General features: G+C 42.7%; 3 protein-coding genes across 4 annotated transcripts; 1 reads left to right on the top strand and 2 right to left on the bottom strand.

The window, feature by feature from the left end:
* Positions 1-91: 91 nt before the first annotated feature.
* LOC6641191 (sodium leak channel non-selective protein) lies at positions 92-8,983 on the bottom strand. Of its 2 annotated transcripts, none has more exons than XM_023175293.2 (16): positions 8,860-8,983; positions 7,260-8,499; positions 7,091-7,203; positions 6,922-7,032; positions 6,711-6,854; positions 5,117-6,649; positions 4,919-5,050; positions 4,496-4,861; positions 3,685-4,435; positions 3,320-3,619; positions 3,024-3,218; positions 2,649-2,835; positions 2,209-2,463; positions 1,869-2,142; positions 1,647-1,809; positions 92-1,586 (listed from the first exon to the last, which is right to left on the bottom strand). In XM_023175293.2, the coding sequence occupies exons 2-16, from the start codon at positions 8,412-8,414 to the stop codon at positions 765-767; spliced, it is 6,501 nt and encodes a 2,166-aa protein (XP_023031061.1). In that variant the 5' UTR covers positions 8,415-8,499; positions 8,860-8,983; the 3' UTR covers positions 92-764. The 2 variants fall into 2 exon arrangements, with proteins under 2 accessions (XP_023031061.1, XP_023031062.1); XM_023175294.2 differs by having other exon boundaries at positions 4,496-4,834.
* Positions 8,984-9,105: 122 nt separating this feature from the next.
* Positions 9,106-10,338, top strand: LOC6641190 (plasminogen receptor (KT)). The gene is made up of 3 exons (XM_002064379.4): positions 9,106-9,521; positions 9,595-9,835; positions 9,896-10,338. Exons 1-3 carry the CDS (start codon positions 9,327-9,329, stop codon positions 10,027-10,029), a joined length of 570 nt encoding a protein of 189 aa, XP_002064415.3. The 5' UTR covers positions 9,106-9,326; the 3' UTR covers positions 10,030-10,338.
* Positions 10,240-13,351, bottom strand: LOC6641189 (tyrosine aminotransferase). Its single transcript, XM_002064378.3, has 4 exons — positions 12,551-13,351; positions 11,139-11,653; positions 10,786-11,079; positions 10,240-10,725 (listed from the first exon to the last, which is right to left on the bottom strand). Exons 1-4 carry the CDS (start codon positions 12,915-12,917, stop codon positions 10,360-10,362), a joined length of 1,542 nt encoding a protein of 513 aa, XP_002064414.1. The 5' UTR covers positions 12,918-13,351; the 3' UTR covers positions 10,240-10,359.
* Positions 13,352-14,397: the final 1,046 nt, after the last annotated feature.

Here is a 14,397-nt window from a genome sequence, read left to right as displayed (position 1 = left end):
CAACTGCCAGACACCTTTCTGAACTATAGGGCCTAACACGTTCACCCGCACACACTGTAAGTTCTTTTTTTTAAAACGTTTTGCAATTTCAACGATTTTTTATTACGACTTTGGGTTTGGTGTTCTTTTTTCTTTATGTTTGTGTTTGTGTGTGCACTTTTCTTGTGTTTTTTGTTGTTTTGCATGTAATTGGGTTTGGCTTACAATTAAATTAATTATATAATAATTTAGGTAATTATTACATTAAACATAATATTGTGCTTTTTGCTTTTTTTGGCTATATCTAGAATCAAATTGAGACTATAAAGGTTTTTGCTATTATGGAAATACAAATGTTTTGGCTAGATTCGATAGTTTTTGACTCACCTATGGCAATTTGTAATTGTTTCTAGTTAATGGTACAGGTATTGGATGCCATTCGTTTGGCACATTAATTTGCACTTTACATACATATGTATATCTATTTATAAATTTATATATAAACTTTTATTTATAGATTTAAGCTATAACAAACCTACTACTAACTGATCTGATAAACAACAACAAAATTCATGATGCTAAGACAATCGATCGGAAATCACCCAACCACCCACCCACCCAATCGATTGTATTGCAGTGATCTAGGCAAATCGGCCTCAATATTGAATGAGTCGATGTAATTTACATTTACAGATGTGTATATTTTTAAAATCTAGGCCACCAGCAGTTAACTACATAATATATATGTGTACATATATAGGTATACATGAGGATGCTACATTCGGCTAAATTTCATCATCGCTTGTCTGGGTGCATAGGACCTGTTCTTGCCACCAATCGTGCACCTCATAGACTGCATTCGCCTGATTATTGAAGGGCAATAGTTTCCCACTGCTGCCAATCAATTGGCTCATCATGGCCGATGGACTGCCCAGAGCCCCATGATGGTGCACATGCTGATGATCCCCATGCAATGCGGCAGCGGTGGCTGCGTTTATTGTCGGATAATGAAACTGACTGGCGATCTCGCTGTTCAGTTGGGCAAAGAAATTGGTCGTCTTATTGCCATCACGCTGTTTTCCCCCCAGCTGACCCAATTGGCCCAATTGGGAGTGTGGCAATGTGGTCATTGAATTCTTCTTACGCTGCTGGCTACTGATATGCAAGCGCTCCTTATCACTCAGTGTCGAACGCTGCTGGGGATCACTGGAAGTGGGCGCCAAAAACTTGCGACCCGCGGAACTTCCCGTCGAATCGGAACGATTTAAAGCATAGGCCCGTTTGCCCACCGCAATGGCGTGGCGTGCAGCGGCAGCCGCCTGGGATCCCATGGCCGTATCCGTTGCATGAGCCGCATGGGGCAGAACAATGACGGCGGCACTGCTACTGCCATCCTTTTCCTCGTTCTCCGTCGAACTGAAGGTGGGTGAAAAGGCATCACTGGTGGGTGGACAGGTGCCAGCCACGGCGCCGCTTATTGTACTTATGGCCGATTTATCGACAACACCGACACCACTTGGCGCCTTGTCCTCTTGTGATACATTGGGGCGCATTACAGGCTGCTCATTGGTTGCCCTCAATCCAGCAATTAAAGAGTTTTGTTGCTTCTAAAAGGTATGACAAGTTATTTTTGACTCAAAGAGATGAGTTTCTTAAATGATACATACACTTGCATTCTGCGCCCGAATCTTCTTGAGACAGCCCTCCAGCCAAGTGCGTATGGTCATTTTGGCTACCTCCTCCTCTACCAAATATTCAAATTCCTCACGTGCCAAAAGCTCTTCCAGTTGCAGTGCTTTACGTATATCAACTGAACGATAGCTCAGCATGCTGAAATCAAATCATAAAATCATTATTTCCCTCTAACTTTTAGTGGTATTTGCGCTTACTTGATCACATCATGGAATGTCACATCCTCACCATTGTGCAACTTGTCCAGCTCGTAGCACATGTACTTGAATAATAAACGATCCTTTTGCGGATCACATTCCAAACGACCCTTAAGAAGGCGTAAAATGAATTTCACTCGACGCACTGGTATAACACCGCGTTGATGGATATCCACAATGTTCCATGTGTTCTGAAAGTTGCGTATATCCGCATACGAGAGCAGAGCATCCTCCTCATTTGAATAGAACAATGAAAAGTTCTCCATGATAATAGCTATGGGAATATATAAAAACAAAGTGACAACCATACGATACTCAAGCGATCTGTTTTAAAACCCACCCACTAGAAGATTTAGCACTATATATGTGATTATCACATAGAAGGTGCAAAAGTAAATGAGACTCGCTGTAAAGTTGCCACAATCCGTTTCCCAATAGTTGCCACCCAAAGTGCAATATGGTGGCTGGACCATACAATCGTGCATGATTTTATTCCAATCCTCGCCGGTGACAATGCGGAAAAGCATTGCGACTCCTGTGACAGGTGAACCAAAGTTGGCACGTCGTCCAATACCCTCGCCATATTTCACGGTGCCTGTTTTTGCAAAGAAGATAAGAATATATTATTAAAATGACAGAGACAGCCTGCGAGAAAGTGTGTGAGAGAGTGAAATAGAGAGAATGGTAGTGTGATAGACGGGGGGGGAGAAACAGAGAAGGATTTCCCAGTATCGCCCCGACAAAAAAAAAAAAAAAACAATAAATAAAATGAAAGCTCACCAAACAGTATGGTCCCCGCCAGTGCATAGAAGAAGACGAGCAGAAACATGCCAAAGATAATGAAGAATGATTTGCACACAGACACGCCCACTGTCAGCATTAGCATCTTGAGTGTGGTGTGCTTGCCGGTAATGGTGAAGAAACGCAAGATGACCACCATGAAGCCAAAGAAGTAGGACAAATCGTTCTGCCAGACCAAGTGAATAACATCATAAATACATACATCACATACATATATTTCTTGTGAATATGAGTTTGAGTGAATTGAGAAAATCAAAAATATATAAAATGTAATGCGGACTAATCCAAAAAAGAAAAAAAACTACAACTAAAACAATAAGAAACCAACCAAAAAAATTAAACTGAAAAACCTACCCTCAGTATGGTCTGCAGAATGATCCAAATGACTCCGGCCACGGTGACAAGGAGGTCGTATCGATTGCGCCTCGATTGCCAGTAACCGCGCGGCGTAAAGGCTATATTCTTCATCACCACCTCAACCACAAACACAAAGGTCAACACCGCGCTGACAATCACCAAACGTTCCGTGTGCACCTCACCCTTGATCCACTGTAGAGGAAATAGATTAACTCACACGAACGAACATACACACACACACACACACCCATACACACACAGGACATTGGCCCATGTAGTAGAGTGTAACCCACCGTTATAGATAGCAGCATGCTATTGATCAATACCACAACAGCAATCACCCGCTTGAAGATAATGTGCTGTGTAATGTCATAGGTGAAGGCCCGTATCTTACGTCCATCGGGTCGTGGCGGCAAATGCAGGGGCTGGGCAATTTTCAGACGCTTCTTGAGATCACACCAACGTCGCTGATCGACAGTTAATAATGCGGTGCCCTTGTTCTCCGAGTAATTGGCAATCACAACGCCCACAAACAGAGTTAAGCCGATCATGCAGCCCAAGAAGATATATATGTGTATATAGATGGCATGAATCTACGAAAGGAGCATAAGTTATTCCAACATTTAACTCAAATTTGGTTCAGATTTGATAGACTTACCGGACCCACAGCTTTGATTAATACATCACGAACATCTAGCCAACCCTTGAAAGATAATACCTCAAAGAGTGTTAGCATGGCATCACCGATATTATCGAAATTAAATCGCCTGGGATTGGCCCAAACACGTGGCACCAACATAGCCGGATAGGACTCATCCACACCCGGAGTCAACTTCATTTTCGTCACAAAGACACGACGCATGAACACACCAACGCAATCCTCGCGCCTACCAATTGTCGGATCATTGCAGCGTGCCAAGCGACCACCATACAGTTGAACTCCATAGCTGGCAAAGATGAACATGAGCAGGATAAGCAGCGTGGATACCAAAAGGATCTCTTTAAAGCCACGGCACAGTTCGTAAACAACTTTTCGCATGTGCGGCACCAATGTGAAGATCCGCAAAGGTCGCACACAACGCAATATCATCAGGAGCTGGGCAGCCGAACTGGTCGGTATATTCAACGGCATCCAGCATAGAAACGATGTCGACACCACATAGATGAACACATCCAGAGCAGCTGCCACATCCTTGATATATGCTTTCGGTGTGAAGAAGAGACCATCGGCTAGGATTTTCAACGCCAATTCCAAACTCATGAAAATGACAAAACCATATTCAGCTATCTGCAAAGTCGGATGATTCATCACACGGTATGTGGGCGTCTCGAACATCATGGATATGCAGGATAGTGTGGTGGCAAAGATCATAACCCAATCCAGATAAGTTACCAGTCCCAAGAAGTTGCTAAGACAGATAGGAGAATTACAAAAGGAATTGGAAAGCGTTGCTTCTATCCATACTCACTGTAAACTTTTGTATTGCACTTTACGCTCCTTGCCAGTCAGGGGATCCTTCAGTCTGGCATCATAGCGGGCATGAACGATCTTTTGACAGATTTTACGAAAACGGCTTTCACGTGGCACCAGGAACAATGGTGTATCAAAGAACGGATGATTCTCACGCAAATCCTCCTCCCGCTGATTCCGACGCATCTCAGCCTGCTGACGCTTGGCCTGCAATAGCTTGATATCCAAATCATGTGGCCTAGCCCGACCCGAATTGGCACGTGGAGCTGCTGCTATATCACCATTCTCCATAAGATGCTCGTACGTCTGCTTCAACTTAATCGAACCGGAGCGAACGCTGCGACGAATTGAACGTGAGCCGAACCTGTCAATTTGTAGCGTACACAAATCAAACGGATTACCAGAATCCCAATGCACTTACTTCTTTTGATCCACTCTCCATGGTTTCGAATGTGTTATCGTGCCCTGGGACTTCAGACCGCCGCCTCCTTTAGTACCCACCACGGGCAACATTGCCGAATCGCCCAACATTAAACGCTGATTGTTGCTATCACTGTAAACGGAGAATAAACTTGTTAATAGGCGGAAGTTGGGCCTGATGGATGATGTGACTACTCACTTGATTATATGGGTTATGGCCAGCTTACGTAGACTACTGCCTGCTGCACGTACCTTGGCCGTTTTGTTCATAATTCTCACCGGTTTCTGCTTGCGGAAAACCACATTTGATTCCCAACACTCGGACATGGGTCGTTTGCAACTCTCCACTAAAGATGGATCCTCCGTTTCCAATTCAATGACAAAATGCTTCATGAAACTCTCACGCACCTTGGGCAACATGAAATCATTGGGAATCCGATGAAGTATCGTCATTTGCGGTGAATCGGGAAACTTTTCGAATATACGCAAACGAAACGGTAATGTCTCCTTGATCTCGGCACTCTGTTCGCGAAATTTCAATTGCTTCAGCTTCTTGATATCCTCATCCAATTCCAAATTATCCAAAATGACAGCCACGAAAAGACTGAGCACGATGAGAGTGACAAACAAATGGTATAGGATAAAATAAACGGCCACCAGCGGTGTCAATGTTTTACTCGTTCGTATCATTGTCTCATCCATAACCTCCACCCAGGCCTCCTGGGTAAGGATCTGAAACATGCTCATGAATGCCTCTGGGAACGATTCGAACTTCGTAAAGTCACATAGAAAGCAAAATAGCTGCATTGAAATGCTCGAACTAATAATCAGCAAGCACATTGTGAAGATGATCAGCGAACCCAATTTCTTTCCCGGCCCGAAGATCTTGTAGACGAATCCCTCCAACATGGGTGAAGCCTTTATCAGGCGTACAACACGCAGCACTTGAAAATATGTCAATCCGGATAGATAGAACATGGGAACTATATGCAAGGTAGTGCCAGCAGCGAGTAGCAATTCAAATTTATGTATCGAATGCTTATAGTAGCCACGCCAACCCAAACAATAGATCTTGAATAGAGTCTCCAAGTCCAGGAGGCAAGTGAAAACCACCTCAATATAATAATATCTCTCATAAAACACATGACGGGGTCGTCCATCGTGCTTAAAGGCCATTGTGGCTGTCACAATTCCATTGGCCAATATCACCGTCATCACCAGCATGCGAAAGTACGGAGATCTCAGTATGGCGTGACATGTCTCTGGTGCCAGTCCACCATGCTTGTTATCATCAATTGTGACCAGACGCCATCCCGTATCATTGCCACTCAATATCTGCGATGCAGCTGTCTTTTGTATATGTCCCCGAGCGCCCCACATTTGTTGGAATTGCACACGTATCTCGTTGAAGGTCTCCGTGATCACGGCAATGAAAACGTTCTTCACCAACCAGGCCAGGAAGAAGATCATGGTACTGAAGTAGAATGCCGCACGCCATGCTGGTAACGAATCGATGGCACGATACATAATGAATACCCAGCCCTCTTGTGAGGCAGCCTGGTAAACTGTGAAAATGCTCGTTGCAATATCCTCAAATCCATTGAATCCAATGACATAGCTGCTTAAGAAATCCATTTTCATGCATCGCATGCCCGGTGAGCATTGATAGCCCGAATCGGGGTCCATTGAACAGAATGTATCCGGTATGGCCAGTGAATTGATGGTCAGCACACTGCCAAAAACAAAATATGACAATTGAAGATGAACGGTGATTGAGAGAGCTCATTACTTACGGTCTTCCCAGAACATCATATTCCGTATTGTTCATCACACAGTGATTCTTGAGTTCACCAAAAAACTGAACTCCCAGCAGTCCATAGAGTGACATAAAGAACAAGAAGAACAGGGTCACATTGTAGATTTGCTGGCTTGAACGTCTGTACGGATAAATAGAAAACAAATTCCATATAATAAATTATGGATATGCTTTTACCTGTTACTTACTTGAAAATTTGATTGATGCGACTTTTTGGCATGCTGAACTTAAGAAAGACGCGCAGGAATCGTATCATAATGAGAGGGCGTGGTGCCCGCATAATCGACAGGTAGGAGAATCTACAAAAGTATGCAAATAAAAAACACTCACAGTAAGAAGATCGTTTCTTCCACTCACTTGGCCACTATTTCGAGCACTTCGAAAATTTGCAGTATAATGGAAACCCACAGAAAGCTAACCATAGAAGCATCGAATTGACACCAATGATCCTTCAAATAAGGCACCTCTCCCTATAAAAAAGAAGCACTTACAATGGATTACATAACGACGCACTCACTCTACTCACATGCAGAACTCCACGTATGTGCATTTTGGCAATCATTTCCGCCGTAAATAGTAACGTCACTGCCGTATCCGATACGAAAGTAATGTACTGCAATGCCGGATATCGTTCAAACGTTTTTGGGGTATTCAACGAGACGGATGTCAACGATATTAGGGCACACATACGCATTAGGCGACGCACCCACAGCTTATTGACCCATTCGATGTCGGCACTCTCGTTGAGAGACTCCTCCGGTCCATAATCAGCGAGAAAAGGTTCACCGCCTTTGAGACTTTGTTTCCGTCCCAGCATAATTTTGTTGCCAATGCCCGTGGCAATGCCCAATCCAAGCGGTGGCACACCCGTAATTGCCGCACTGCCCACCGTACTGCTAATGCCACCACAAATTCCCATTCCGGCGGCAGCAGCTGCCCCACCGCCCATTCCGCCCAGGCCGCCAATGCCGCCGAGTAGATTGAGCCCGCCACCACCGACACCCACAGGCAAGGCACCGCTTGTCGTTCCCGCTCCATTGGAGCCACCTACAGCGGCTGTGGCTGCTGTCGATGATCCACTTCCGATCTGCTGCTGCTGCTGCTGCTGCTGTTGCATTCCTGTGCTGCTGGCCGAATTCACAATGGGACTGTTAAGCGCACTGACCGCATGCTGGCCGCCGCGTGATGTTGCCTCCAAGCCGTTACCAGGGCTACTTCCTGGCGATGGATTAAAGCTAAAGGCTTGCGGTGCTTGCGAGGATCGCTGGTGTGGATGATGGGTATGCTGATGCTGGTGGGGATGCTGATGATGCGCCGTGTGTTGTTGTCCGTGACTATGATGTGGATGTGGATGCGTATGCAGATGCGAATGGGGATGATGCTGTTGCTGTTGCTGCTGCTGATGCTGCTGCTGCTGCTGTTGTTGCTGTTGTTGCGGCGTCAAGCTATTGCCACTGGAGGAGCTGGTACTGGCCGTGGCCGGCGTATTGATGCCACTAGCGGAATGCGGTGTATGAGAATGAAAGCTGCCGCTGCCGTTGCCGCCACCAGGGCCACCACCACCGGCGCCACCAACACCAACGCCGACACCAACGCCGCTGCCGCTGGCGCTTCCGCTGCCTCCTGTGCGTTTGTTTCTAGCAGCTGCACCTAAGCGACGTATCTGTAAGCGGTCAATCATCAATCTTATAGTGCATTCTGCTCCTGGGTTGCTATTTCGTGACAAATTTTTCTTCCTCTTTTATGAATTTCGTTTTTTTTGCTGACTGCAAAACAAGAAAACGGGAAATTGAATGTCCGTTTGCATGAATTTACCCACAATGCTGACCCATTAGTTATATATCCCACCTTTGGCCAATATTTACATGCCAAGTTCAAACAGCTGCCCCACATAAAGAGCAAATGAACTCAAGTGGGCATGGAAATAGGGATGGTGGGAGTCCAGACACACACCTCCTCCCCCTCACACACACACACACACACAGACACACACACAATTTGCAACCCCCAATTTTTATCCCTACTTATATATATACACAGTATAGATTAGTATTGACTTCAGACAAAACGCGAAATCATTTCAAGTATATAACATATATTTTCCCCCATTTCGAAGGATTACTCACTTGCCTCCTATTTGGTGGAAGGGGTAAAGGAGGTTGAAGACCGAGAAGAGTTTTCTTAAAACAAAGGCCACATTATTCAAAAAAGAAGCCTTCGCAATTAACAAACAACATCATCATCAATAATAACATCAACAACAACGACAAACAGACAACAATGTTAATAACAAAAAACACAAACAAATATTGCCTTGAGTTAGTTTTACTTTTATGATAAATATATATATATATATATATTTTCTGAGAAGGCCTAGTTGAAATTTTGCATTTTCTTTCACTTTTTGTACTCTAAACACGGCAAGGCAAACGGGCAAAAGGCAAAGGCAGTGCCTCAGCCAGCCAACTATGGCAACTGACATTGTCCTGTCAGTTGTCCTCTCTCTCTCTCCCTCTCTATCTCTCTCTCCCTCTCTGTCTAACGCACAGCTGTCAAAAATGGTGAAAAAATTGCAGCGCCTGCGCATTGGGAAATGGTGAAGAATCCTGGGTCGATGACAAAACCAGACAGATGGCATTTATTTAGCATTACAGAACGTCATAGACACCCAATAAGGAGCAATTTAAAAACAAAAAAAATGGGTGCCACAGCCTCGTGTAAGAACTCATCAGGCAGTGGCTATCCCGAGCACGATGATCCCGCGTATCGGAAATGTCAGGAGCTGAAGGTAAGTCTAATTGGGGTCAACCATATTTACATAAGGCTAAAATAGCCCCCACTATCCCTCTCTTACTCGTTAGATGGAGCGCTGGATACAGATGCACTATCAAATGAAGCAACGGGAACAAGCACTGGCCATAGCCAAACATCGAGAACTCTTTTATTGGCTAGGCGGTTTCTATTTAAGCGCCGTCTATGGTTGTGCCAGTTATTATCAGAGAATTAAACGGGTTTCAGCTTTGGCTCCATTACTGCCACTGACATTTGTCATGGGCTATTATACAGATTGGGCCTATGGCAGTAAATTGCATCGGATTCAGGGTAAGTTAAAGTAAGACTATTTACCATTATCTGTCGACTATCAGCTCTCTCATTTTTTAGCTGAGGCCAATATGATAATGGAGCATGAACAGGAATTACTTCATTGGCCTGGAGGTCTACCAACCGTCTCTAGTATAGACGAGGCCAGAGTTGAGATTGAGATGGAGAAGAAAATGCATCCACATCACATGTAGAACTAAAAATTGTTTCTTTCTTACTGATCTGATCTAAACTGAATTGCTCATACGCATAATTATATACATATATATATATGATATATAGTACCTACATCTATCTAGCTCTTACTACACATAACTTTCTCTCTCTATCCGTCTATATGTAGTTTTTGCAGCAATTTTTGTCAAGACAATACTTCTTATATGAAATATATATACACATACAAATATAAGTATATATATATATATATATAGTTAATGATTGAACAACACAATTGTAGCTTAGATAATCTAATAAAATATATAGCTCCCAGTTGGAAACATTTATTCTCTCTCTCTCTCTCTGTTTTAGTAGGGAGTAACCTCATCATCATCCAGAAGTAAGCCATGCTCAATAATTCGTCGATCATTTGTATCATCCTCTTTCTTATAGTGACGCTCACAGAACTCCGATAGACGGGTGCATGCCTCCTCGATCATGGGTCCGGGTACAGTGAGCACAATTCTCACATAGCCGGATAGTTCAAAACAACTGCCGGGTAAACAGAATACACTCTGCTCATTGACCAATTCCTGTACAAAATGTACATCATCTTTGAACTTTGGAAAATGTTGAATGAGCACACCAATCATCATATACATAGCTCCATTGGGCATCACAGGATTCAGTCCGCGCACCTGTTTCAGCATATTATAGGCCAGCTTAGCATTCGCCTACAAATATACAATTGTGAAATGGCTCCTATATATACATACATGTTCAATCGAACTTACATAAAGCACATCGATAACGCCATCGAAATAGCTTTGCGGTGTCTTGGTCAATATATCAGGCAAAGCTCCCTGTATTATGGTATTGGAGCCCAAAATACGTCCGCACATATTCTTGAGGCCATGGAGGGCATCACCCAGTCTTTGCTGACGATCATGAACTATAATCCAACCCATGCGCCATCCAGGGACAAGGAAACGTTTGGTTAGACCACCACACGATAGGACAGGCACTTCACGAGTCAAACTGCTGACGGCCACATGACGTGAGCCCGGAAATACGAAATGTTCGTAGATCTAGAAAATTAAAGTGATCTAGTTACGTGATGATCTACGATATAGACAAGTAAACGCACCTCGTCGGCTATGATGGGTATATAGTGACGTTCACAGATGGCAATCAACTGACGCAAATGCTTCTCATCGTATACACTGCCACAGGGATTGCTTGGATTATTAATAAGCAATGCTGCTGTATTCTCATCGATAAGACTCTCCAGCTGGACAAGATCGGCACGCCATTGCTGCTCCGGCAGCAGATCATAGTGACGCACCTCAATGTCGAGGCCTTCGGCCAAGGTATTATATAAACAGAAGCCAGGACGTGGAATTAAAACATTTTGACCACGATCGGCCAATGCCAAAATGCAATATTCCAATGCCGAGGAGCAGCCACTGCATAGGATAATATCGTTCGGTTCGATCTCACCATCGGGACGCTGATGTGCACTATATTTGGCCACCGCGATTCGTGATGCCTCGTGTCCCTGTGTATGGGCATAACCATTATATTTGCCGCTCTCCAGCGAATGCAATACGGCCTTCATGGTCTCATCGGCGGCCTTGAGATTGCCAAATGTTGTTGGATCACCTGGCGAAACAAACAAAACGGAACGGAACGGAAGAACAATTAGATTACAGCATGTGATAACTGCATGGCCAGAATTGGCCCAATGGCATGTCGAGCACATGCATCTTAATGGGTTCAAATCAAATCATGCCGGCCCAAAAATAAATGTGGGGGGAAATAATAATATTAAAAAAAACAGGTGGAACTACATTTTATGCAAATGATAACGAAAATTAAATTCATAATAACAACAACAACAACGAGGTTCGAGAACGAGAATAACATCGAGTTAAATGTATAAATTAAATTCAGAAATAGAAATCTTCCAAAGAAGATAATGCATATTCATCTGTTTACTCCACCGACTTACACACACACACACACACACACACACATACACACACGATACACTTGACCAAATCTCTGCCAAATCGGCCGATCATTCGATCGATCTCTCGAACTTCATCAGGAATCTTTAGCGTTCGCTGATTGGCTAGTTTTTGTGGGTGTGTACAAGTCCATATGCTGGATCATGAAATGCTATATACATACATATACTTATATATATTCACATAAATTTATATATGTAGGTAGGTATATAAAACAGGAACGAAACAGGCCAATGAATTGGAATTCGATTCATGTAACCAAGCAAGTTTTTCACTTCAATTTACGCAAATTAGCTAATTAAAAATTTTAAGAAAAACAACAAAAAAAAAACGTATGTATTTATGTATGGGAAGTTTTTACTAAGAATTTGTTTTTCAATAAAAAAAATTGTTTCAAATGACTTTAAGAGGATGAGAATCTATAGAAGGTAAATTGGCCGATGACAGGTGTAAGGCAAAAAGTTTTAGTTCTGCCTCTAAATGAATTATTATAAAAATGTTGTTCTCCTGACCTGCACTTTATACTTACCAATGGACAGAGGTATCATAGGTTTAGCTGGATTCGGCTTTATTTTCAATGATTCCACAATGTTCCTTATACGATTATGAGTATTTAGGGATAGTTTGGATCCCTTGACTTGCCAACCATTTCGACGACATTTTTGGCCCGAAGATGTTGCCAAAGTCGTTGATGAAGATGAAGATTTCTGCAATATTATATTTTCGGATTGCTCCGATTGCAATTGAGCCTCATCCACCACATCCGCTGGCGGTTGGGGGCTATTTATTGGGCTACCAATCGATAATTGTCGGCTTGCTGGCAATCCGGCAGACGAATCACTTATTTGCCGCCGTGTCGGAAATTTGAAGCCTTCGTTGGCAACGCTACTGGGCATTATCACCAAAAAAGGACAAAAGTCAATCCGTAGTTCTCAATGTGTATAAATCACTTGTCGCACAAATAAAAACCAACCACAAAGGGGTTATTAAACGCAAAAAAAAAACTCAAAAAATCCAATCCTATAAAAGGGGTTTTAGTTTCATCCGAAATCAACGAATTGCGTTCGGCAAATGCTCAAATGAAGGTAAAATTTGTATCCTGCTTTTCGTTCCAGACCAGCATTAGATATAAGTGTGTGGGTAAGCGTGTTCCGGAGAGATATATGTACGTTTGTATGGATATAGGAAAATTCCTTTCGTTATTCGAGAAATAAAAACAAAATCTCTCTGTTGGTTATCAAAGCGGTTTTTTGCGAATTCTGAGTTAAACTGATCTACATTGCTGATCTCTTTGGGCTTTTATCGGTTCTGCTAGCTTTGGCTTTGGCTCGGACTCTGTCTCTGGCTTTGACTTGTCGCTTGGCTACACCGATGTATATATATACATATATATATATATATGTATATAGGTGCTGGCTTATATGGCACACATACAAATATATTTAGCACGCGCCTGGCTTTGGTTTCACTTCGTACAGCAACAACTCTGATTTGAATACTTGCCGACAACGAGACGAAAGTAACTATAAACATATATATGTATATTCATAACCAGATTTCAATATGATAAACAACAACAGTTTTATTTAAAATATGTTAAAAGTTGTCTATAACGTCGTTAGACAACAACAATAATACGCCTCCCCTCTCCATCCCCTCCATTTTCTGATCTTTCAAATATAATATAATATATTTTATATATCTCCTTCTTAGAATGCCGAATCTCTTATTTTCGAAAGATTAGTTATGGATGCTATTCTAGTATATATATTTCTTCGAAGCCATGATATATTCTCGGAATCATTTGGATCTTCTTTTCGACATGTTAGTTATACATATTCATGTGAAGTTCCTCGAAAATCCAGAGCAGTTTTTATAGCATCCAAAGAATTAAATGGTATATTAAAGTCGCTAAGATGTCCGATTCCATAATAGACATAAATATATAGTTTTGATCAGCATCAACAACCGAGTAGATCTAGTCACGTTCGTTCCCGTTTTCCCTTTTTCCGTAATACTTAAACTATCCTTATCAAATTCGGCACTTCTCAGTTTTTAAAATTCTACCAAAGATCACGAAAATCGCCTTAGAAGTATCCAAGTTACATGAGGGCGAAGCTGGACCTTGGGGTCGCCATCTGAAACATCTATTTCTATGATATCAGGAAATCATCTTTCCATATAGAATCTCCCTACTCGATTACAACATTCCAATTGTAACATCTGGTCCCTACACGCGCTCATTCACCAGATCTATATACATATATGAATATGCATTAATTAGTCCCAAACCCTTCACATACACCACAACGCAATAAATGGGAATAATTAGGATGCAGTGCGTCACAAGTGTCTATTGCATGCGCAATTCAATAG

Source organism: Drosophila willistoni (genome assembly GCF_018902025.1).
Source record: "Drosophila willistoni isolate 14030-0811.24 chromosome XL unlocalized genomic scaffold, UCI_dwil_1.1 Seg141, whole genome shotgun sequence".
Lineage (NCBI taxonomy): Eukaryota > Metazoa > Arthropoda > Insecta > Diptera > Drosophilidae > Drosophila > Drosophila willistoni.
Note: the sequence above shows the minus strand (reverse complement) of the source record. Positions and strands in the feature narration are given on the sequence as shown.

What these genes read in the sequence shown, in the direction of transcription:
- LOC6641190 (XM_002064379.4), top strand. Translation starts at nt 9,327, where the DNA reads ATGGTGAAGAATCCTGGGTCGATGACAAAACCAGACAGATGGCATTTA. An exon ending in GGAAATGTCAGGAGCTGAAG is followed by an intron (nt 9,522 to 9,594) that starts GTAAGTCTAATT and finishes CTTACTCGTTAG; the next exon opens with ATGGAGCGCTGGATACAGAT. An exon ending in TAAATTGCATCGGATTCAGG is followed by an intron (nt 9,836 to 9,895) that starts GTAAGTTAAAGT and finishes CTCATTTTTTAG; the next exon opens with CTGAGGCCAATATGATAATG.
- LOC6641189 (XM_002064378.3), bottom strand. Translation starts at nt 12,917, where the DNA reads ATGCCCAGTAGCGTTGCCAACGAAGGCTTCAAATTTCCGACACGGCGG. An exon ending in TATGATACCTCTGTCCATTG is followed by an intron (nt 11,654 to 12,550) that starts GTAAGTATAAAG and finishes TTGTTTCGCCAG; the next exon opens with GTGATCCAACAACATTTGGC. An exon ending in GCGTTATCGATGTGCTTTAT is followed by an intron (nt 10,726 to 10,785) that starts GTAAGTTCGATT and finishes GTATATTTGTAG; the next exon opens with GCGAATGCTAAGCTGGCCTA.
- LOC6641191 (XM_023175293.2), bottom strand. Translation starts at nt 8,414, where the DNA reads ATGATTGACCGCTTACAGATACGTCGCTTAGGTGCAGCTGCTAGAAAC. An exon ending in TAATCAAAGCTGTGGGTCCG is followed by an intron (nt 3,620 to 3,684) that starts GTAAGTCTATCA and finishes CTCCTTTCGTAG; the next exon opens with ATTCATGCCATCTATATACA. An exon ending in GCATGCTGCTATCTATAACG is followed by an intron (nt 3,219 to 3,319) that starts GTGGGTTACACT and finishes TTTCCTCTACAG; the next exon opens with TGGATCAAGGGTGAGGTGCA.